The following is a 24286-nucleotide window of genomic DNA, read 5'->3' as shown; positions in this document are numbered from 1 at the left end:
GCAGATTAGCTTGTCATGTGGGGTCCTGAACTCACTGGCTCGCTGTGGAGTGTGTTGCTACGGAATCTCATGAAGAAACTTTCCATTCGACCCTTGACACGTTCACAATGCCCAGTGTAGCTGCCGACTGTTATGCTACCCCATGAGGAAAACGTGGAAAAAATTTTAATTGTCGAAACCACTAAAGCGTTCTGTCATCCGGAACACTACCTTATGTCAGGAACGCTACAGCGTTCCATCGTCCGGAGTAAGTTAAAGGTCCTACGGCCTTTTAAGGTCAAAGTGGCCGTGAATTCACATGTTCTGTATCTAGGGGGCTTGGCACAGGAAGACAGGGCCTAATCCTCTCCTTCTGCCAACTCTTGACATTCCCTGACTGAAGTCAGATACCTGGGTGGAGTGGGTAATGTCTTTCCTAAGGACACAACACCAGGCCAAGACAGGACCTTTCCTAAGGACACAACACCAGGCCAAGACAGGACCTCCAACTGTATCACTCACTGGTGGACAGTGGCTCTGAATTTGAACACCCCATTCTGCGATGGCGATCCCCTCATTTATGAACATACGCTTATTGAACTTTTATATCAGATAATTAAAGTGTTGTCGCCTGGATCTAGCATATATCAGTTTGAATTGAGTTTACTTTCAAGTCTTTTTTCTTTTTTTCAGGTTTGTTTGTTGTTGTTGTTTTTTTGTTGTTGTTGTTTTAAGTTATCAGTATCTGATATCTAACTTAAAAGAAGAAAAAAAAATTGTACAGAATTATTGTCAAATGCACATGTTTACACATTACAGCAACCTACACAGTGCACAATATCTGAACAAATTTCAACACAACATAAATGCAAGATATAGTAATATTAATAACAACCAGGCTACATTTCCCACTGTTTAGGACCCCCACTTTTACAGCAAAAAAATCTAACACAGAAATAGCAACAACAACCCTTTCAATGTGTTTATATGCAACATAAATTGTAACTGAAACATGGTTACAGCAAAGGTAAAAAAAAATAAAATAAGAAAGAAAAAAAAAGACGCCTGTTAGCTCGTGATTTCTCACAATCCCATGATTTCTTTCACTTTGAGAGAAATCGTGAGCGGCGCCCCCATGATTTCTCTCACTTTGAGGGGGGGTGGGGGAGATGGGGGTGTGAGGGGGGCATGGGGGGCATGGGGGATGGGGGGTGGGGTTAATGGGGGGGGGGGGTGGGGGGGACGACAAGGACAACACAGGATTGTGAGAAATCGTGGGCTAACAGGGAGGCTGTTGAATAAGTGATGGGTATCAAAGCACGGGACTACCTTCAGGTACTCATTGTACTCCTGATTCCTCTCCACCTCCAACTGCTTTTTCTTGCCCTCATTCTGACCCACCGGCAACAGTCTCTCTTCGGTTGGTTCCTTCCATGTGCGATTGCCTGGTTTCTGAGACTGTTGGCAACCATCATCCTGACTGTCAGTTATGTTCACGGGGGAGAGGAGAGTGATGGTGGGAGCAAGGGGGTTGTGGGGTGAAGATGATAGAAAAGGGTTGGAAAAAAGAAAGAAAAAATCTTCTACATGTCAGCAGAGCATACCAAACGCACTGTAAGATTAAAAGGGTTACAAAAGGAAGTTATTCAGCGAGTTGAAACAACAGAGCACACAGACAGACACACATACATAAAACAAATCCAGATCAAGTTGCCACAACAATGGCAGAAGGAGTAGATCTGTATTAACAAACACAGCAGACAGTCCGTACAAACAACATCATCGTTCCTGGCAATTTCAAAAACCTGACACATCAAACTTATCATGTCATTTACACTGGTTTCCATCATAGCAAACAATTATTGTATTTTGTCCTACAGTCCCATATAGTAAATATGGGAACAATAATACTAACATTAATTAATTAAGCTTGCTGCTTTGTGAAAGCATAACAAAATAAATCTACTAGCATTACTTGCTGAACTAATAATGGTCTATCTATTCAAAATTCATCTACAAATTATTGCAAAATGTTACCATTTACATCATAAGAATACATAATGACTAAAAAAGCAAGATCATGTATCAACAATGTTTTTCCATTATATAAATGAAAATAAAATGAAATATCAAGGTAAACTTGATCTCAGAAAAATTAAGCACTAGTTAAATAGCTCATTAGTAATCAATTCTTACATCCAAACTTGAGTTTGTTTATCATTATTTTTTTTTCCTTTTATCTATATACATAGATATGAAATAAAAAAAAAAATTTTTTAAAAAAAGAGAAAAAAATCCACAGCACTAGAAGGCTTAAACTGAATGATTGTAAAGGAGAGAGAGAGAAGCTTTACAGCAATTACAGGATGGAGGAGATCAAGAATATTGACGATGTCAGTGTTCTAAAGAAATATCAAGGGCACCTATCACCTCAGTGCATCATTTTGTTTTACAAGGTTCAAGACATGCTTTACTCGGAATACTAGGAGCACATATTTCTTGTAGGGTTTCTTTCTTGATTTCTTTCTTAAATTATAAAGTGTTTTATTCAAACACTTCTTTGTTGCTGTTGTTGGTGGTCCTTTTCTCTTACTGCTGATCTGTCAGTCAATCAAGTTAAGTTTGAAATGACTTTCTGAGAACACCATCATCCAAATCTCAAAACAGAACCTGCAATAACCTGCAGTCTACTCTGTAAGTTTTCATCAGACTGACGACGTAAACACAGTCAATGTTAAGACACTTTCATGATGCCCACAGCCTGCAGCTGACTCTTAGCAATCACACAAAGAAATTCCCTGAAGATTTCTTCTATAAAAGGATGCAAAATAGTTGAAATACGTGTTTTACTTATGAAAAACAACAAATACATAAAGAAATAGAAGAAAATATGAATAATGAAAACTGTATCACTTTATTGTTGCTGGTGTTGCTGTTACTATCTGGGCGTTCTCACATCACTGTTCATGAACTAAATAACGGTTCTAAAGCTGCAGTGAGGAGAAATCATATCAATAATCAAATAATGATATTGTACTTTATTTCTTTAATACCTTTTCAAGGTCAACCTGCAGCAGTTTCTTAAAATCATCAGAAAAATAAACATAATGTTTGATTTGAGACGGGAAAAAAAAGAGAAAAGATTAACCTGCAGCATTTTCTTGTAATCCTGCTGGCGCTCCCTTTGAAACTGTTGCTGAACTTGCTCATACTCCCCCAGCTGCAAGGGCTTCTCTGCTAGGGCCGTCTCTGGCACCTCCCACCTCCTCCTCTCCCCCTTCTTTTCAGACTGTGGGGGAGCAAGGTACAACAACCACACACAGTACACTAAACATTCTGCCTGTGTTTTTTGCTTGGACAATTATTGTCCACATTCTTTTCCCAACTAGTCCACACCCTTTCTCATGCCTCTAGCTTCATCTATATCACTCTACCATCCTTTTTTCACCCTTTTTTTAAAAATATGGTAATTCCTTTTTTTATAATTGCTTTTTTTTAATAATTCCCTTTTCTTCTTTTCCGAAGAAAACAATGAAATGGAATATACATAAAAAATTATCATTCATCAAGCTTAATATACTTTTTTTAAATCTTCATTTCTCCTCCTCTCTCTTTCTAGCTCAAACAGACCATGGGTTAAGGTTAAGGTTAAGGTCCTATGCCCTTTCAAAGTCACTAGAGCAGTAAATTCATATCCACTGTGTCTAGGGCTCGGCATAGCAAAGCAGAAGCCATTCCCCTATTTCCAAAAAAAGCCCCCCAGTACCCTCCTTTTCCCGTCCATAGTTTCTCCAGCTGTCTGTCTACATGTACAGAAGTCATGCCTCCTGTACCTTTGTTTCAGAGTTTTGCATGCACGTTTAAGTTGGAGTGAAAGCGCTGTGCTTTGTTTCAGTACCAGGTTTAGATTCAGCGCTAAATAATGTTATCATTATCATCATCATCATTATCATTATGCTCCACAATAAATTATTTGAAAATACTGCCTTCATCAGTGAGATATCTCCCAAAAAGACAAAGCCCAATACCTTTTCCTGCATTGCCAGATACTCTCTCTTCCTATCCTCTGCCATTTTCCTCCTGGCAGCTTCTGCCAGATCATCGGAATCGGGAATGGCTTTCCCCCCCTCCCTGTCCTCCTTCCACCGTCGCCGCTGGCTTTGATCTTCGTGCTCCTCTTTTTTCTACCAGAAGACAAGCACCATCACAACCAAGTCAGCTATAAAACCAAAGTGTACTGGTTAGTTTAAATTGCTGACCTGTTCTTTGTGGGTTATTTTGTTCTTTGAAACATTACTTGTAAGAAAATTCTAAAACAGGAAAAAAAACAAAAAAACACCTGCCCCAAGGCATTTGCCTTTGGCTTTAAGCCGGCAGTTTGAAGCTTTCTTTTTCTTCTATCTTTTTTGGGGGTGGTATATTTTCTTTTCATAAATAAAGCATGAAACATTCTCAATGTATAATCTTTACTGAAAGTTTTCTTCTGCTTACTTGAACACAAATGAAAACTTTGCTTTGGAAGCAATTTCAGTTAGAAAAAAATAGCATTTGAATTCTAAAGAGTCTTTCAGCCGTTACCTATCCAACCCACATGAGGAAACTCAAAACCAATGATAAAAGTTCACCTTTTTAACAAAACAATGAACTTTAATATAATTAAAAAAAATTTTCTTTTCTTTCTTTTGTAACTTCTAAGGTGGGGGTATGTTGGGGCACTCGTTGCATTACCGAAAGCATTACGATTTTGAAACAGTAACATTGTGCACCTGCTGTAAGAATGACTGCATCTCCTGTTTCCTCTCTTCTTGGAGCGCCCTCTTCTGCTGCTCATAGGTGTTCACTGAGGCCTGCGGGTTAAACACTTCCCTCCGCTTCCACTTTCTGTTCGCCTTCTCATCCTCCCCTCCCTACAGTAACACACACAGTAATGCTCTTCTTTTCACCACTGGAATCTGGCAAAAGAATAACTTTTTCAAGACAATTATCGTCCATCCCCCCCCAACCCCTACACAGTAACACCTTTTTTTTTACCATCCAAACCTGAAAAAAAGAATAACTTTTTTCTGGAAAATTATAGTCCATCCTCCCTCTACATGCACAGTAACACACACAATAATACCTTTTTTTCACGAACTCTACCTGACAAAAGAACAAATTTTCAGACAATTTTGAGCAGATTTCATAAAAGTGCCCTTTTTCTTCAAAACTTTGCCCTCAAATCAGTTCCAGTGCCTTTATCACGGCAGATGTTACAGGCATGGCACTTCTAAGTATCTGTCCACATTGAAATTCCACTGTATGGTGTTGGTAAGGTAAAAGTCAGTTTTATAAATAAAACAAGGTCAACTGAAAGAAGGGAAAGTGAATATCTGGTGGAGATTCATACCAGACCACGAGCACTGACAACTGGTCAGATAACAAAACAGTTTGAGTCAATCTGACTGACAGATCAGATTACACACAGGCTTTAGTTTTCACAACATCGCAGTAAAACATACGCATTTCTCAGAAGGACGCACCATCATGTGTTTCGAGTGAAATCATCGAAGGAGACTCCTTCACACAACTGTCAAGTCCACATGAACAGAAAACAAGACTCACTTGAAACCATCGCAAAAAAAATCCCCAAAAAAAACCAGCATCAGCAAAAAGTTAGCGGATACCAATGTTAGTAGGACAGCTTTAAAATCATTAAATGCCAAGTCAGCAAAAAATCATTATCAGCAGGGCTGCTTTATAAACCAAAACAATTCATCAAACTTGTCAATAAACACAAGACATAAAAAAAAGAGCGGTTGGGGAAGGTGTGGGTGTCCCACATCTTCCTCACAACATAACTCATGTTTCCAAGTCAAACAACATCCATTCTAAACTACAGAAAAAAAAAAGAAAAAGAAAAATCAATAAAATAACCAAAACAGTCTAAATTCCACACTAACTGAAAAAAAATCAACGAAATAACATTCAAACAAAACAAAACCCCTCAAAAAGCACAACGACATGGCATTTGCTTTAAATATCGCTCTCCAACCAAAAACCACAATTCTAAACTCGTAAAGCAAAATAAACAATTAAAAAAAGAAACAACAAAAACTACTCAATGCCCCCGGCTACAGCACTCAAAAGCTTCTCCCACAGCACAGCCACTGCTCTATATCGGGGAATACCTGAGGGCCCCCATGCATTTCCTTCCACAAGTCCCTGTATTCCATCTCCGAAAGCTCTCGCTCCACACGCCAGTCAAAGGCGTGCGCACCATCTCCGCGGCCTCCTGGCTGGCGGGATTCCAGCCGCTGTCTGCTGGCGCCAGCGTCGCGATGGTGGGTTTGGGAGCGTGGTGATTTCTAGAGCACAGCACACAGTATACATAGGGTGCAAGTGAGTGAGCGAGTGAGTGGCCAGACAGAACAAAATGAGAGCATGTACTGTTCCATGCAGACTCAAAGACAGAAGGGGTGGGGAGGGAATATTAAAGAGCATTAAGTGAGAGTTAGAATCACACATTCGTTTGAACAAATTCAGCAAGGATGGGCAGAGGATATAAAAATAAAGCATGAGGGGTTGGGGGGTGGGGGTGGAAATGGTGATTTTCCCACATGAACACAACAGAACAAATATCAGTAACACACACACACAGGAGAATAAGGGCAGGGGGACAAAAATACAGAAACTGAGAGAGGAGAAAAGAGAGAAGAAAAGGATAAAGAATGAGACACACACACACACACACACACACACACACAAGGACGCAAGTAGAATAAAGGGTGCACTTGAATAAACAGTAGATGAAAGCAAAATGCCAACGAGACCGATATGGTAGACTGAGAGGCAGACATAGGGGGTACAGAGAGAAAAAGAAAGAGGGAGAGACAGACAGGGACAGGGGTGGATGTGCCTGCAAACACAAATCTTGATGATATCAATTAGTCTTCACCCAAGGACCCACCCCCTCCGTCCCCCTCTGCTCCATCCCCCCCCCCCCCCCCCCCCCAAAAAAAAAAAAAATCAACCCCATCATTAACTACAAAGAACATGTGAGGGACAAGGCAATCATACATACAGCAAAAAGGAACAAATATAATCAATGTCCACCCGAGCTGAAGCATGATACAATGTCTAACAATATCTGCATCATCATCATCAGACACTTACTGACAGTAAAAAGATTTTTTTGTAAAAACCCATCATTTCAAATAATCAGTTTATGTAACACAAAAAATAGACTGAAACAGTAAAACAATCAAAAAAAACAACAAAAGAAGATGAGGGATTCATACACAGTTGACATAAATAATAAAAGCTTAAAAATCCACACATACATTAATTAAAACTACCAGGTACATGCACTCAAAAAATATAAGAAGCACTTCACATAACAAAATGCAAATCATACACCCAAAATCTTTCTCGGCATACATGAACACTATGCAGGTAAGTACTTAAAAGCAGAAGCATCCATCACAGCAAAAGCAAGACATCTTGCTGGCATGACTATGTTTGAGATGTGCACAACTCTCTCTCTCAACGTTTTATTCATCTATTTCTGAGATTAATTTTTCAACCCTGTTTCCAACAAATATCAAGGCTTCAAATGAGCATCACCACCACACACCACATTAAAAAACAAGAGCGGCAAGGCCTTCAAGACTCACTTATGATAAATTAAGTCCCCTAGCATTAATTACAGAGTAATTTCCCTTTTTTACTATCTGCACCAAAACGTTTGCAAAATAAATAAAAATTCCATGCTTAGCAAAAGAAGTTCCTGTTTGAACAAAAAATGATAATAATGACTCCTCTTGTTGTTGTGTCAGAATAAGAGGTCAAAGTGCAAAGTTTAGAGAATACAAAAAATATAAATATAACAGTAAATGCAGTTTGCACATAATTAGGCTTCTTTTTTTAATTTTTTTGTGCCCACCCCAGAGGTGCAATATTGTTTTAAACAAGATGACTGGAAAGAACTGAATTTTTCCTATTTTTATGCCAAATTTGATGTCAACTGACAAAGTATTTGCAGAGAAAATGTCAATGTTAAAGTTTACCACAGACACACGGACACACACACACACACACAGACAACCGAACACCGGGTTAAAACATAGACTCACTTTGTTTACACAAGTGAGTCGAAAAAACCCCACAAATCCATGAACACTGCAGCTACTGACGCTCCCCTCCACGGCACACGGAAAGTAGGCATCACAACTATGTTGATAAACACCAGGCAACACAGAGCAACAGAATTTATGTACCTTAGTAGCAAACAGGAGAAAGAAATAAGCAAGGCAGCAATGCTGTATGGGCGTAACTTGGTTTAAAATGATAAAAATAATCATCTTGGATCTGCAATCAATCAGAAAAATATATGTGTGTTTGGCAGCATTCAGAATCCAGATACTGGAGAAAAACAAACAAACAACTATCAAATCAAATCAAATCAAATCAAAAACACTTTATTAATCCACATGGAAATTAAGTTGTGCAATCACAGGCTCATTGTATAAACACTGGCATAAAATCATGCGCACCATAAGAAGAGATTAAAACTAGTCAAATAAGAATTCCCAATAGCTGACGATATACTAACCCCCCCACCCCCCACACACACATACTCATGTTAAGACAATAGGGTATTGCACAACAATATTAACAAATGAAGACATCCAACAAAAAAAGGGTATAAGATTACTAAAAATGACATGCGCGCACCCACACACACATACATGCACACACACACACACACACACACACACACACACACGTTAAGACCATAAGGTATTGTACAACAATACATAAATAAAAACATCAAGGGAATAAATCGTATATATAAGTAAAATGCACACACACACACACACTCACACACACACACAAACAAACAACGTATGCATGCACATAACATATGTCACGCCAATAAGATTAGAACATTAACATTAAGATACATGAAATCCAAGTAAAATAAGAAAATATTTAAAAATCACTTCCGATCACACACACACAAAAATGCTTGCTTGCCCGTGCTCACCCGCTCAGTCCCACATGCACGCATAATGTCTGCTCCCATACACTCGTCTGCTGGTGAAGTTCAGGTGTTTCTGTGGCGAGGGGGCTTGGGGGGGTGGGAGGGTTCACTTAGTGTATTGGATGTTTTGATTGTGTGCGCGAATGGCTGTAGGAATAAATGAATTAATGTATCGAGATGTTCTTGCGCGTGGAGCTCTAAACCTACCACTTATGTCTGACCTTCTGCTATTAATGTCATCATGTAGTGGGTGTCTTACGTCGGTCAAAATTGTTATTTGTCTGTCAGTCAGTTTTCTATTGTGCATGTCACTAAAGGTGTCTTGTCTTATACCCACCACCCCACCCGCTTTCCTAATGACTTTTTCCAACCTGTCTTTGTCATGTTTGGTCAGGTTTCCCCCCCAGCACACGGCTCCGTATGTTGAAACACTACAGACAACAGATGTGTAAAACATTTGGAGCATCTGCTTGCATACATTAAAAGATTTCATTTTTCTAAGACAGTACATGCGACTGTTGCTCTTATTAATGAGTGCAGTTGAGTTTTCATTCCAAGACAGCTTATTGTCGATTATCACACCGAGATATTTGTATGAGTCTACTTGTTCGACCACTTCATTTTTTGTGATGATTTTACTTAAAGTTGATTTCTTTTTTCTGAAGTCGATTACAAGCTCTTTGGTTTTGCCAACATTCAGCTCAAGGAAATTTTCTTCACACCAATTCACAAACCTGTCAATAATCTAATTTAACAGCATCGTCTTTGCTTTGTTGTTGTTTTTTTAAATTGCACACATTTATACTAACGCAAAATACTTTTTTTAAAATCTGTCAGTGCAAAGTACATAAAATCATTCAGAATTGAAAAAAAGAAAGAAAAAAAGACAATATCAAGCAAAGAGTTGGTGGCAAAACACAAAATGTAACACAAATCTAACAGCTAGTTTTGCCGGAAGCAAATGATCACAGCATCCACAAAGTCCTGAACTATCCTGGGAATGTTTCTGAATTGAAGCAACAACAAACAAAAAAACAACTGTTCAAAAAACAATTATTCAAAAAAGCATCGAAAACACGTCCTTTCTAATGGAGGGGGGGGGGGGGAGGGGGGAGGGGAGCAAAGCGCCAGCCGGTACCTGGCGATGCCTCCTCTCCCACACACGATAATGTTCCTCCACCTCTGCTTTCCTTTCTGCTCGCGCATCAAAAGCTTCGCCATGTTTTCTTTCTCTTTCGGAACTCCTCTCCCGCCTGGACGATTTCTTCTGTTTGGAGTGGGATGCACCAGAAATGATTATGTCATGAAATGAAGTAAGTTGGAATACAATCAAACATAATAAAGTTTCATGAAAATACCTCAAACTGGTATATTAAGTATTTTGTATTTCTATTTCTTTTTATCACAAACAGATTTCTCTGTGTGAAATTCGGGCTGCTCTCCCCAGGGAGAGCGCGTCGCTACACTACAGCGCCACCCATTTTTTTGTATTTTTTCCTACATGCAGTTTTATTTGTTTTTCCTATCGATGTGGATTTTTCTACAGAATTTTGCCAGGAACAACCCTTTTGTTGCCGTGGGTTCTTTTACATGCGCTAAGTGCATGCTGCACACGGGACCTCGGTTTATCGTCTCATCCGAATGACTAGCGTCCAGACCACCACTCAAAGTCTAGTGGAAGGGGAGAAAATATCGGCGGCTGAACCGTGATTCGAATCAGCGCACTCAGATTCTCTCGCTTCCTAGGCGGACGCGTTACCTCTAGGCCATCACTCCACTTGATAAGCATGTTCTTAAAATAACTATGGAATGTAACAAATCTGTTCAGAAATGGGCACCATATGTTGCTTTGTACAAGATGAAGATTTGCAATATCACACAGATTCATTATGTTCATGAATATATTTAGTTCTGCCTACATCATTTTGATGTCAAATTGTCAATGTGGTAAACAATATTTTGTTTTTACTAGTCTAAACTGTTGATTCGTTTGCTACACTGGAGGGGATTATGTGAAGGTGCTAAGTTATGTTGGGCAAAGCATTGAGTAAAAAGTGTCTCGTGTGATATAAGTGACTAGATAAACCATAATGACAACACACGAAGGCACGGGAACAGATCTGAAAGGGGAAAAATGCTTACTGCAGGGTTTCTGTAATACTATATATAAAAAAAGGGGGAGGGGGAGGGGGTGGGAGGGGGTATGTTATTTTCTAAAATGAATAGAAGAAATAAGTGGAACAAGCTGAAGAAAAGAAGACCTAATGTACATCCTAATTAAAACCAAACCTTTTTATCACCTTACCCAGTCACAAAACAATCCATACCACAATTCAAAGATGTTAAGGAAATACGAGATGCCCTGCAGTGTGAACACACTGATTAACAAACAAAATATGCTAATCTTTGTCAAACGATACTGCATTTTATTTGTATTACTGTAGTATTACTCTTTGTCACAACAGATTTCTCTGTGTGAATTTCAGGCTGTTCTCCCTAGGGAGATCGTGTCACTTCTGTGGAGCACCACTTTTATATAAATAAACCAGCAAGTGTATTTCTTTTCCTGTCAAAGTAGATTTTTTTCTACAGATTGAACTTTGCCAGGGACAACCCTGTGGGCTTTTTTCACATGCTGCAAGTGCATGCTAAACATGGTTTATCATCTCATCTGAATGACAAGTGTCGTGTCCAAACCGTCACTCAAGTCAAGGTCTAGTGGAGGTGAAGAAAATACTGGCAAGTGCCGGATTCGATCCTGTGCCCTCAGATTCTCTTGCTTCCTGGGTGGATGCATTACCACTAGGCCACCACATCATTCCAATAAGAAGTCGCACCGACCCTCCAACAAAAGACTAAGCCACAAGACTCTGGAGCTATGTCCCAATCAAAAACAAAATATTTGGTCTCAGCAAAAACAATATAGCAATAAAGCAACAAGAATTCATCCCAGCCTTTCCCCAACTAAAGCCTAAAGCCATAACAGGACGCTCAATTACATTCTGAAAGGAAAGGAAAAAACACCTCCCTGAAACATCCATCCTTCCTTCCCCTTCAACTGTTCCCAAGTGCCCTATACTCAATCTGATCAAAACACAAACAAGACAAGCAGTATAGGAATAAGAAGACTTTTAGTACACCCCTCCTCCCCCTAAAACCTAAGCCACTGAATACTACATGAATTATCTTCCAAACTGAGAGAAAGAACAAACACACCCCTGAAGCGTCCAACCAACCTTCCCGTACAACTGTTCCCACAGAGCACTAGATTCCAACTGATCAAAATGAAAACAAAACAAAAACAAAAAGCAAGAGAAGAAAAAAAAATTGCCCCCTCATCCAACCAAAGCCTAAAGCCATCACAGGACACTGAATTATGTTCCAGCAACAAAACTTTATCAGGCTTGAGTAACACAGCACCCCCCAAAAAGTAGTAAACCAACAAAAAGTCACCCCCTCATCCAACCAAAGCCTAAAGCCATAACAGGTTTAAATAAAACAGACCCCCCCCCCCACACACACACACACCCACACCCCTCCAATGCAACCCTCCCACCCTCCATCCCCCCCAAAAAGCAATAAACCAAAAAGAAGTCGTCCAAGCCCTCCTCCAAAGCCTAAAGCCACAACAGGACACTGAATTATGTTCCATAAACAAAAATACATTAAGCTTAATAAAAGAGAACCCCCCCCCCCCCCCCCCCCCCCCCCCAAAAAAAAAAGCAAAAGTAGCCCCAGCCCTCCTCCAACCAGAGCCCAAAGCCACAGGACGACTGAAAGAGTGAACAAAAATCTAAACAGCCCTGAAGCGTCCACCCTACCTTCCCGTGCAACTCTTCCCACATAGCCCTATACTCCATCTGATCCTGGAGAGCCAGCTTGCCCACACACTGCGGACACTGGCAGCGGGGGCTGCCTTCATCACCGCTACCACCACCACCGCCGCCGCCGCCTCTTCTTCTCGGAGAGAGGTCCTTCAATGTACGTACAGTTCCGTTGTCAGTGGGATACAGAGATTAGCAAAATGATTGACACACACCAATTCATTAAAACAGGGTACACATTACCAACAGAGACAGTCTATGGGGGAACAAAATTAAAACCAACAGTGGGTTGTAATAACAAAGCATAGGTTTGCCTTTGTTTCTGCTTAATGCAGTCCAAGAAGATGAACCCATGGTTTGAAAAATTGACACTTTCTATCAAAGTGAGACTTATTTTAGAACCCACACTTTTTTTAAAATAGATTTTGTCCATTTGTATGTTTTATAGACTCAGCAGTCATCTTTTACTTGATAAGGGTGCACACCATATACAGACAGTATAAAACTTGGCTGCATGATAAGAGAAAGTGAATGAATAAAAATAAGAATAAATTGATGGTTATGATTTTATGTCAACAACAAAAGACACATGGAATAATATTACATGAAGGCTCAAAAGATGTGGAACTTATTAGAAGAAGTATAAATCTGCAACAACAGTTGTGTTTCCATATGAAACATTTCTTCTTCTATAACATTCAAAAATGAATTAACTCTCTCCATACGAACAGCGAAAGAGACGACGTTAACAGCGTTTCATCCCAATTACCATCATCAAAATATTGCAAGCGGAACGCTCTTATACTGAAGAGATGGATGTTGACAAAGAATACCACAGTTCTGACAACGGAAGCTAAAGGTTGGGTCATTCAGACACCCACTGGACATCCGAGGGGTCTGTGTAGAGGAGAAGAGAGGACTGGCCGTACTGAGTGAGTTAATGGAGAGTTGGATGAACCTAATAGAGACTGAGAAATCAGGACAATGAACAATTTGAAAAATTGTCTTTACAAAAACAGTAATGTTGAGAAAACATGACAATGAACACAAAAAAATCTAACAAAGATAAGCAGTGATATAAATAAAATCCAGATATTATCTCATCAGAAACCGGTAACTCTCAAGAAAAAAACAAAAAAACAGAGCATGTACATCACTGTTATACACATCTCTGCGCACATGCATATGAAACAAAACAAAACCACATTGAAATAATCTCACCAGAAAGATAATAATAATAATAATAATAGGTGTGCTTTCACAAAGAGACAGACAGCACAGGCAGAAACAAGAAAACAGAAAGTCAAAAAGACAAACACATGTGCAGACAGCAACACAGACAGAACTGTCTTCAGCAGTCGCTCCCATACATTCAGTGATAACCATAATGAGCAAATAAATCAAAAAGACACAAGTAAAAAAAAAACATACAAGAAGGAATCTTCCAGATCTGACCCCACCACTCCCTCCCCACCAGCTCTCTCTCTCTCCCTTCTTCCTCAGTTTCTCCAGTCTACTCCTTTATCTTAAACAATTGTGACAAGCAGATGCCTCATTCTCTTTATCCAGTCACACTAAAAAGCAATCAACAATACATCTTTATCTTTTGATGCTTATATCCCGGCCAATCACACAGGGCCATATCAGAGCTGAAAAACTGTAAACATCAGCCCTATAGAACCTGAACGAAAAAACAAGGACACATGAAAAAAAAAACATAGGCACAAGTGCAGCCACATTTATGCACATAAACATAGGATATGTAAAACAAAAATACACTTTCTTCATTAAACTAGATTTTGTATAAGCTGAACTGGACAAAATAACATATCATTACAAATAAATCATGGTATTTCAAATGTTCTAAAAATAAATAGGTAAATAAATAAAACACACATAAAAAAATTAGCCTTCCTTCTTGCAAAACATACATCCTGACATGCAACACACAATTCAGAATCAGTGACGACTTCTCTTTGTACACTGCTAAGCACACACGCAAGGAGGATGAAACTTAAAAAAAACTACTTTAATTAATATGCATTAACTCACTCGGGACGACAAGTTTTCTCCCTTGCTTTTCCCCACAGACGGCCCATTTGTAAGGGTTTGGAAAAACAATTACAAAAAGTACAAAATACTGTGTAAGAAAATGAAACTTTCAGAACTGGTTTATTACGTGTTGAGCTATTACATATAAAAAAATCAAATTTCTCATCTTATTTTTACAGTTTTGCCATATGTAGAAAATAATGCCAATTTTTCACCCTGAATCACCATACCCATGCTCGCTTTCTGCATTAAAATCGCTTTCTTCTTCGTCATCATCCACCTCTTCAATGTCCGACCCTTCAGTTTGTAGCATTTCAAGTACTTCGGCAACCCAAAAACATTGCCGTCACTGCCTTGTTCGCATCACAACATTTTGAGAAGAGCCTGCTTTGCTGACAGGCTGGCACGCGAGCATACGACCGGTCAGTGACTTTGTCAGCGTGTGTGCGAGACAGGCCACGCATCATAGACTAACCAATCATACTGTTCGATTGTGGAGTGACCCAGAATAGCGCACTCTGCTTGGCTAATCACAAAATCACGTGTACAGCGCATGATGGAATTTTACTTTCGGAGAATGCTATTCCATTCCTTCGTCCGAAACCGAATACGTTTTGTGTAGGAATGCGTGAGCATTCCTTCGTCCGGAAAGAGTTAAAAACAATATCTATCTATCTATATGGATATAGATATACTGACTCCACCTCTTTTGTTCCTTTTGTTCCTCCTACAAACAGGCCAATCACACCATCCGTACTAACCAATATCTTTTTAAAACACCAAGAATAACATGAACCACCATTTTGGTCATGATCGTTCAAAAAATTTGTTTAAAAAAACACACACAAAAACACACAAAAAACATAAAAACCACACACTCAACTTGTATTGATTAAACTGTATGAATAAAGTAACAAGTATGTCCACAGAAACCTGCATCCCTTTCAAAATTGTTCATGCATGACTGTGAGGTTAAAGAACCAGGTTCATCAATTCGAATAAGCTAGGGGAGATAAGTCCAGCAGCAAGCAAGTCAAGCGTTGGCCTACCAAATGTCTATGTGTTCGAATGACGCACCTGAATTTGAACTCTCCCCTCAAACTAGGCCTTAAGTGGTGGTACGGGTGCCAGTCATTTGGATAAGAGGAAAAACCTAGGTCTCAAGTGCAGTATACACCTACCGCACATAAAAGAACCCACAGCAACAAAAGGGTTGTCCCTGGTGAAATTCTGTCTAAATAAAACCACCTACCCAATGTTATAGTAAAACTAGTACACATACAGCAATCCCAAATTTCACACAGAGAAATCTGTCGTGACAAAAAAAAAAAAAAAAAAAGTAATCCAATACAATATAAAATTCAAGCACAATGCGGAATATATGAATCAAGTTATGACATATTCTGTGCCTGACAGATAGATCAATGCACATATGTGCATGTCTCTGCATATTCTATGTGGAATCTTTTTTATGCAATCTATATCAATCTACATCCATGAAAAATATACAGAAGCAAAAAAAAAAAAGAAAGCTTAAACTTTGTATGTACATGAAATAAATAAACAGCCATGAAAACTAAGTCTTCACAAAAAAACACAAAAACAAACATAAGATACAATTTCACAAAAACTTCACACAGTTGGGCTGCCATGTGTTTTCTAAACAAACAGACAGAATTACATTAAAACATTTTCTGTTAGTAAAACAACAACAAACTTCTTGACAACCTCAGCGAATCAAAGTCAACACGAAACACTGACGTAATTTTTAAGTCACACACTTCTTTATACTCACACATGCACTGATAAACTTTTCCCCACAAAAGTTTCTCAAGCTCAACAAGGAATCAAACACAAAGGAAACACAAAGTACTAACATAAGCTAGAAGTCATGTACTGCCATTCACACATATCTGGACTAATACAGACCACCCACACACAAATGTTTACCAAGCCTAGAAAGGAATAATAATGACAATAATAATGATAATAATAATAGTGACAATAATAATGATAATAAATATACACAACTTTTCCATGGTGTGGTGTCCAGTAACATTATAAAAGCTCTTCATCAACAAAAAAAAACAACATTCAATGTGTGCGCAGATGAAAATCAAAAAGCACAATCCATCAAACAATAACAGTTATCAAGTAAGTCATGCTAAGATTAAAATAAAATACACTTCACAAAACACACAAATGCACGCACACTCAAACATATCAAGTACCAACTGCACTAAAAAACAGGATTACATAAACATTAAAATACTTCTGGCAAAGAATAAATATTTCTGGAATCCAACACAGAGTCTAAAACACACACCACGCCCACAGTTTGGCAGACGTGTGTGGTTGCCATGATGATGTTCCTTCCTGGTGGGGCCTGTAACAAAAGTTTCTTTCATCTTCTCTGCAGTGAAAAACGGATGGCCTTCCTCTGTGAGCTCAGTTCCTTTGGTCCAGCAGTTCAAAAGACTTATTATACATACATGTCTAACAATAATGATAACAATAAGAGTAATATTAACAATAACAATAATCATCATCAAAATGGGTATTCATAATGCGCTCCACCTCCTTAGCGCAAGGGCCAAGAGCGCTAACATTTAACATCAATATGGGGGGTAAATGATAACAAAACACAACATTTATGTTGTTTCCAAGAATCAGCCTGCAAGACTGTGCAAGTTATATTTCACACCTGAGGACGTATCCAAACAAAACAAAAATAAACTGCCTTATTTTCACATATGCATTTATAGTTTCTAAGAAAAATCTTTGCAAGACAAAGCATTTAGTGACTTACATCTGAAGATCCAAAAAAATGAGGACTCCAATGCATGTGCGCGCGCACACACACACACACACACACACAAACACACTTTTTTTTTTAATTTGTTGTTACTAGTGGTGCTTTTTTTATAACTTTTTCGTTCCAGTAAAATGCTGTTTGCTAGAATACATGGGTTTCTTGTTCTTCGAGGAATAAAATTTTTCAGGACAACCAAACCTAAGAGCTCCTGTGTGTGTGTGTGTGTGTGTGTATGTGTGTGTGTGTGTGCGTGTGGTGGGGAGGGTGCATGTACATGCGTGAGGAAGAGCATGTATATGTATGTGTGGGTAGAAGCTTGTGTTGTTGGAAGTGTAAGTATATCACTTTATGTATGCATAATGGTATGTGCCTGTGTGTGTGTGTGTGTGTGTGTGTGTGTGTGTGTGCATGTGCACACATGTATGCACATGCCAGAATGTGTGTGTGTAGGGGCTGGGAGTTGGGTGTGCATGATGTGTGTGTGTGGTGTACACCTATATGTGTGCATTTTCTATGTCCATACAGTTTATGACTTTTGCAATCACACGGCCAAGTCTTGTCTGTGTGTGTGTGTGTGTGTGTGTGTGTGAAGACAAGACTGTTAGGCCTCCAGCCCATAACAAAGGAGTGGGCCACGTACATAAATATTAGATAATGAATCAAATAGTCTGTGTGTGTGTGTGTGTGTGTGTGTGTGTGTGTGTGTGTGCATGGGTGCACATGAGTGCATGCACATGCAAGTGACCAGTTCTTTTATCTCCTCACACGCAGCTCTTTTGCCACACAACTGATGTCATTTCACCCAAAGGCAGACCACCTGTGGCACAGATGTTGAGGGAGGGGTTACCTGTGACGGCTGGCCAGGTGTCGATGGTGGCAGTGTTAAGCGTGGTACTTCTCTCTCTCTTTGACCATCCTGTCAGCAAATAATAGGTTAAACACTTTTTTTCTTTTTTTTTTCTTTTTTTTTTCTTTTATACTACCTGTATAATTGTCTGTTTGTTTGGGGAATGGGGGGGGAGGTGGTTGGGACTGTGGAAAGGAGTTCTAGGGGATAGGTGTGGGGAAGGGGATGTGCATGACTGATTTTTCTATTTAAAAAAAAAAAGAGAGACAGAGAGACAACAAGAATCTTCAAATCTAACAATAAAACTGTTACTGATCTGATCTTTCCACCAATGCATGCAAACTTCTTTTTTTTCCAGACCATAGAGCTTCTTCAGCAGAGTATGATGTATTGTCTTGTCCGTGATGTATTGTCTAAGGTTCACGAAATTTTCATGGTGACATGAAACATAGATAAAGACACAAAATATAGACAAAACATCACAGACAAGACATTTCATAATATTCTCCTGAAGAAGCCCTACAGGTAAAATTTGGAGACTGTGACTAGTGAGTGAAAGTGGTCAATCATTTTCTGTGAGCCTTTCTGGCAGATGATGTGTGTGTGTGTGTGTGTGTGTGTGTGTGTGTGTGTGTGTGTGTGTGTGTGTGTGTGCAAGCAATTTCTATTAAGTAGATGTTGTCATACTGCATCCAAACAATTAACTGTTTTTGTTTGAAACCAACTGCTTTATTTTGACACAATATACAGGGTTCACAAAAAGTTAGGGACCACTTGGGAACTTGCACGTTTTCTTTTCGGTGACATGGCGAAAAGATGGTGAATTTTCAGAAAACACCAGTGTATATGCAGCTAATGCAATGAGGCCCACCCATAGCCAGGAGCTTTCTTCCTTTTTTTTTTTTTTTTCAAATGAAAATCCGCAGTTATCATTCATAAACTACTGAATAACTGAATGTTTGGCTGAAACATTTGATTTTTCAAATCCATTTTTCAAGCTGTTGAAGGTGCACATGTGCCTGAAACAACTTATTACAAGAGAGGCAAAGCCTTAAAGACTCATTTGTGATACACTTTAAAAAAAAAATCCAAGCTTTTTATGTTGAGTATAATTTCAAAATGTAATGTTTAAGATGAGAAAGATCAGTTTAAAGCAAATTAATTCCCCCAGCATTAATTACAGAGTAATTTCCCTTTTTTACTATCTGCACCAAAACGTTTGCAAAATAAATAAAACTTCCATGCTTAGCAAAAGAAGTTCCTGTTTGAACAAAAAATGATAATAATGACTGCTCTTGTTGTTGGGTCAGAATATCAGATCAAAGTGCCAAGTTTAGTGAATACAAAAAAATATAAATATAACAGTAAATGCAGTTTGCATATAATTAGGCTTCATTTTTTATTTTTTTGTGCCCATCCCAGAGGTGCAATATTGTTTTAAACAAGATGACTGGAAAGAACTGAATTTTTCCTATTTTTATGCCTAATTTGGTGTCAACTGACAAAGTATTTGCAGAGAAAATGTCAATGTTAAAGTTTACCACGGACACACAGACACACACACAGACAACCGAACACCGGGTTAAAACATAGACTCACTTTGTTTACACAAGTGAGTCAATAAAATGAGAGACCAGCAGCAGACTATAAAACATAGAAATTATGTATTTTTCAAATCATCTCTCGAAAATTTAAGATTCTATGAAAACATTAACATACTTACTTTTTCTATTTCATGGGTCCTTGACATTTTGAGAACCCTGTATATCAAATGTAGTATTGTCTAGGTGTACAGATACACATGTATGTGGGGTTTTTTTTCATATTCAGAGGTATGTTGTTATGCACAATTGTATATGTGTTGTCTCATGTAAGGTGCTTAGAGCCCATTACATGGGGAGCTTGCGCCATATAAGTACTTTCTATTATTACCATCATTATTATGATGATTATTATTATCATCATTATTATTATTAAATCCCACACATATCGCTTTACCCCCTGTCGCCACCTCAGGAAATCTGTATAGTTCTTAAATCAGTAAATTTCTTCCCCCTTCACTCTCCCCCTCCTTCCCCCACTGCCCCCCCCCCCCCAACTCCCACCCACCCCCTCCCCACACACACAAAGGCAAACCTACGTGAGTTCCCACAGCGAAGGTGCTGTCCCTGTGCGGAGGACGGCTGAAGTCCTGGTCCAGGCGGGGGTGGTAGGCGGACACGTCAGGCTGAGGCGCCCCTGCCCCCGACTGGTGCAGCTGCAAGCGCCGCTTCTCCTCCACTTGCTGTCCACAGACAGAGACAACTTGTGTTGATTTACTACCATACATGCCTGCCCCACAATCTAAACATCAGGAACAGATGGCATTAAAAAACAAAAAACTGAATATTTTAAGATTTTTTCCTTGTATGGAACATTCTTATTACTGTGATGTCATACAGATAGGCAGCTTCAAAGACTTTTTTTTTGTTGTTACTCTTTGGCTTTGTTTTGTTTTTCATATTCAACGTGACAATAACAAAAATGACCACCATGACTAATGAAAGAACTCACACTTGCAGAACACTTCACAAACCATGCTTTCCTCTTTGACAATCATACATTATTTCATAAACAATAGCTGTAGTTTTCCCTTCTTTAAAAAAAAAAATTTAAAAAAAGGAAAGTGATTATGCAAGAAAAAACCTCTAGTTATGAATGGCGTTGAGAAATTCAGCATTATTTCATCATGAACCCCCCCAATAAGAAGAAAAAAGTTCCCATCTGGTCCTGAACTTTGTGCGTGCGTGTGTGCGTGCGTGCGTGTGTGTTTGTGTGTGTGCACCTGAGTCACTCACCTGAGCCAGTGTGTCTCTGTACTGCTGCTGCTCTTGTTCCTTCTGTCGGCTTTTCTTGTACTGCTGCTGTTTTTCCTCCTGCTGTTCACGCATATTACGACTGCTGTTGAGCCTCTCATCCAGCTGTTGGAACACATAATTTCCATTCAATCAGCATATGGTGTTGGATGGCGCGGTGACCTAGAGGTAATGCACCCTGACTAGGAAGCAAGTGTCCACAGATTCCAAGTCCCATACATGTACTGTAATTTTTACTCCTTCCTCTGTTCAGTTCAGTTCGGTTTAGTTTCTCAAGGAGGCATCATTGCATTCCAACAAATCCACATATGCTACACCACAGCAGATGCCTGGCCAGTTTAGTCAGGTCTTGGGGGGGAAAAAAAACCCCAAAAACATAAATATATCATTTTTTTTTAATGTTTAATAAAATACTCTAAAATAATCAAAAGATAGAAATAATAATAAGAAGAAGATATAATCAAATCGGTATATAAGTGTTCATATAAACAAATACATATGAAAAATGAATAAAAACAAAAATAAGAAATATGTTCCTCTTCTTGAGTGGGTGGTCTGGGTACTAGTCTTTTTGGATGAGACAATAAACCAAGGTTACATTAACTTAGCAGTATGTAAAAGTACCCACAGTAACAAAAGGGTTGTCCCTGGCAAAATCTTGGACAAAATCCATTCTGATCCTAAATCAAGTACACCTGCAGACAGAACAAAGGAAGTAACAGTAGTCTCATGCAGCAGTAACAGTAGTTGTAGTACAAGAAAAAATAGTCATATTAGTAGTAGAAGTACAACAAGAAAAAAACACAGAATCATCATTTCTTTGGCATGAATTTAATGTGTAGACACTACTTTTCGTGTACATATCAATGGTGATTTTATCAGACAAAATACAACCCCAAGAGGAAGAAGTCCAGATGGAATTAAGTCCAAGCTCACAGTGGTAACTGACAGCCTGACCTCTGTGCTGTGCACTGTGTGTGTGTGTGTGTGTGTCTGTATACTATAAATGTGCAACTCTCTGAGTGTGTGTGTACGTGTGTGTGTGTGTGTGTGTGTGTGTGTGTGTGTGTGTCTGTGTGATGGTGTCTGTGTGTGTGGATGTGCCTCTGTGTGTGTGTGTGTGTGTGTGTGTGTGTGTGTGTGTGTGTGTGTCATTGTCTATGTGTTCTTGTGTGCTTTGTGTCTGACTGACATATTATTGTAAAGCTCTTTTAGAGGCTTGAAAGCGCTACATAAAAGTACCTTTTTTTCATAAGTGCTGGTGAACAAGACAGACAGCGTCATAAATTATCAATCAACCCCTCAACTGCTGAACACTGACGAAATGAGATCAGTGCAGGCTATGAATCTAGAAGTGTGAGAACTGCTTTTTTTTTTTAAGTGTTATGTCATTCATTTTAACTCATTCATTCAGCCTTGTGGCTCGAACACCACCAGGGCATCTAAATTCATTTCACTGATAAAAAAAAAAAAAAAAACTGCTTCCACATTCCTACACAGGCAATAAACTGCAAACAAAAATCTAACTTCTACATTATTTCTGGCTATGTCCACACATGTCAATTTGAAGTAAAAACCAGTTGATTTCAGTGTATCTTTTGCATTTTTTTTTCTGCATCACTATGGCAGGGAACCCTGCCCAGGCTGTAACCTCCACAGGGTTGAATGGATTAATGAAGGGGTCCAAACAAAGAACGGTGACTGACGGACGTCCTGATCTGTAAACCTCTAGTCTTTTCTCAAGAAAACAGACAGCCTTTCCACTAATAAGAGTGAGAGCTCATCAGCATTGGTAAAGAGGTTAAAGCCAAAAAGTGAAGGTAAAGACACGGCAGAAGGGAAAGTGTGGAAAGAGATGGGCACTGATGGTAAGACACAGAGAGAAACAACAGGCATGAGAAAGAAAGAGAGAGAGAGGGTGAGTGGGCATGACTGAGAGACAGACAGATAGACATAAACTGACAGAAGAGAAATTGAGACAGACAGAGACAGAGAGGAGAGACAGGGAGACACGGAGAGAGACAGAGAGAAGAGACAGACAGGCAGACAGAGAAAGAGAGAGAGAGAGATGAAGAGTGAGACAACAGACACACAGACAGAGAGAAAGAGAGCGGGAGGCAGACAGACAGGCAGACAGAGAAAGAGAGAGAGAGAGAGATGAAGAGTGAGACAACAGACATACAGGCAGAGAGAAAGAGAGAAGAGTCAGACAGACAGACAGACAGAGAACGAGAGAGGGGAAGAGAGAGATAACAGACACACAGGCAGAGAGAGAGAGAGAGAAGGGACAGACAGACAGACAGACAGACAGAGAACGAGAGAGGGGAAGAGAGAGATAACAGACACACAGGCAGAGAGAGAGAGAGAGAAGGGACAGACAGACAGACAGACAGACAGAGAACGAGAGAGGGGAAGAGAGAGATAACAGACACACAGGCAGAGAAAGAGAGAGAGAGAAGGGACAGACAGACAGACAGACAGACAGAGAACGAGAGAGGGGAAGAGAGAGATAACAGACACACAGGCAGAGAGAGAGAGAGAGAAGGGACAGACAGACAGACAGACAGACAGAGAACGAGAGAGGGGAAGAGAGAGATAACAGACACACAGGCAGAGAGACAGACAGACAGACAGACAGACAGACAGAGAACGAGAGAGGGGAAGAGAGAGATAACAGACACACAGGCAGAGAGAGAGAGAGAGAAGGGACAGACAGACAGACAGACAGACAGAGAACGAGAGAGGGGAAGAGAGAGATAACAGACACACAGGCAGAGAGACAGACAGACAGACAGACAGACAGAGAACGAGAGAGGGGAAGAGAGAGATAACAGACACACAGGCAGAGAGACAGACAGACAGACAGACAGACAGACAGACAGAGAACGAGAG

The 24286-nt window shown here is 39.5% G+C and overlaps 1 protein-coding gene across 1 annotated transcript in view; it reads right to left on the bottom strand.

Moving 5' to 3' along the window:
* Positions 1-24286, bottom strand: part of LOC143280118 (uncharacterized) — a 97149-nt gene that overhangs the window by 63854 nt on the left and 9009 nt on the right. Inside the window, exons 3-8 of the mRNA XM_076584672.1 lie at positions 12823-12975; positions 6147-6323; positions 4746-4886; positions 4008-4163; positions 3128-3268; positions 1309-1437 (exon numbers count right to left, since the gene is read on the bottom strand). Coding sequence (XP_076440787.1) covers positions 1309-1437; positions 3128-3268; positions 4008-4163; positions 4746-4886; positions 6147-6323; positions 12823-12975 — 897 coding nt within the window. The remainder of the gene's footprint in view (positions 1-1308; positions 1438-3127; positions 3269-4007; positions 4164-4745; positions 4887-6146; positions 6324-12822; positions 12976-24286) is intronic.

The sequence above is a fragment of the Babylonia areolata genome, chromosome 3 (assembly GCF_041734735.1).
Source record: "Babylonia areolata isolate BAREFJ2019XMU chromosome 3, ASM4173473v1, whole genome shotgun sequence".
Lineage (NCBI taxonomy): Eukaryota > Metazoa > Mollusca > Gastropoda > Neogastropoda > Buccinidae > Babylonia > Babylonia areolata.
Note: the sequence above shows the minus strand (reverse complement) of the source record. Positions and strands in the feature narration are given on the sequence as shown.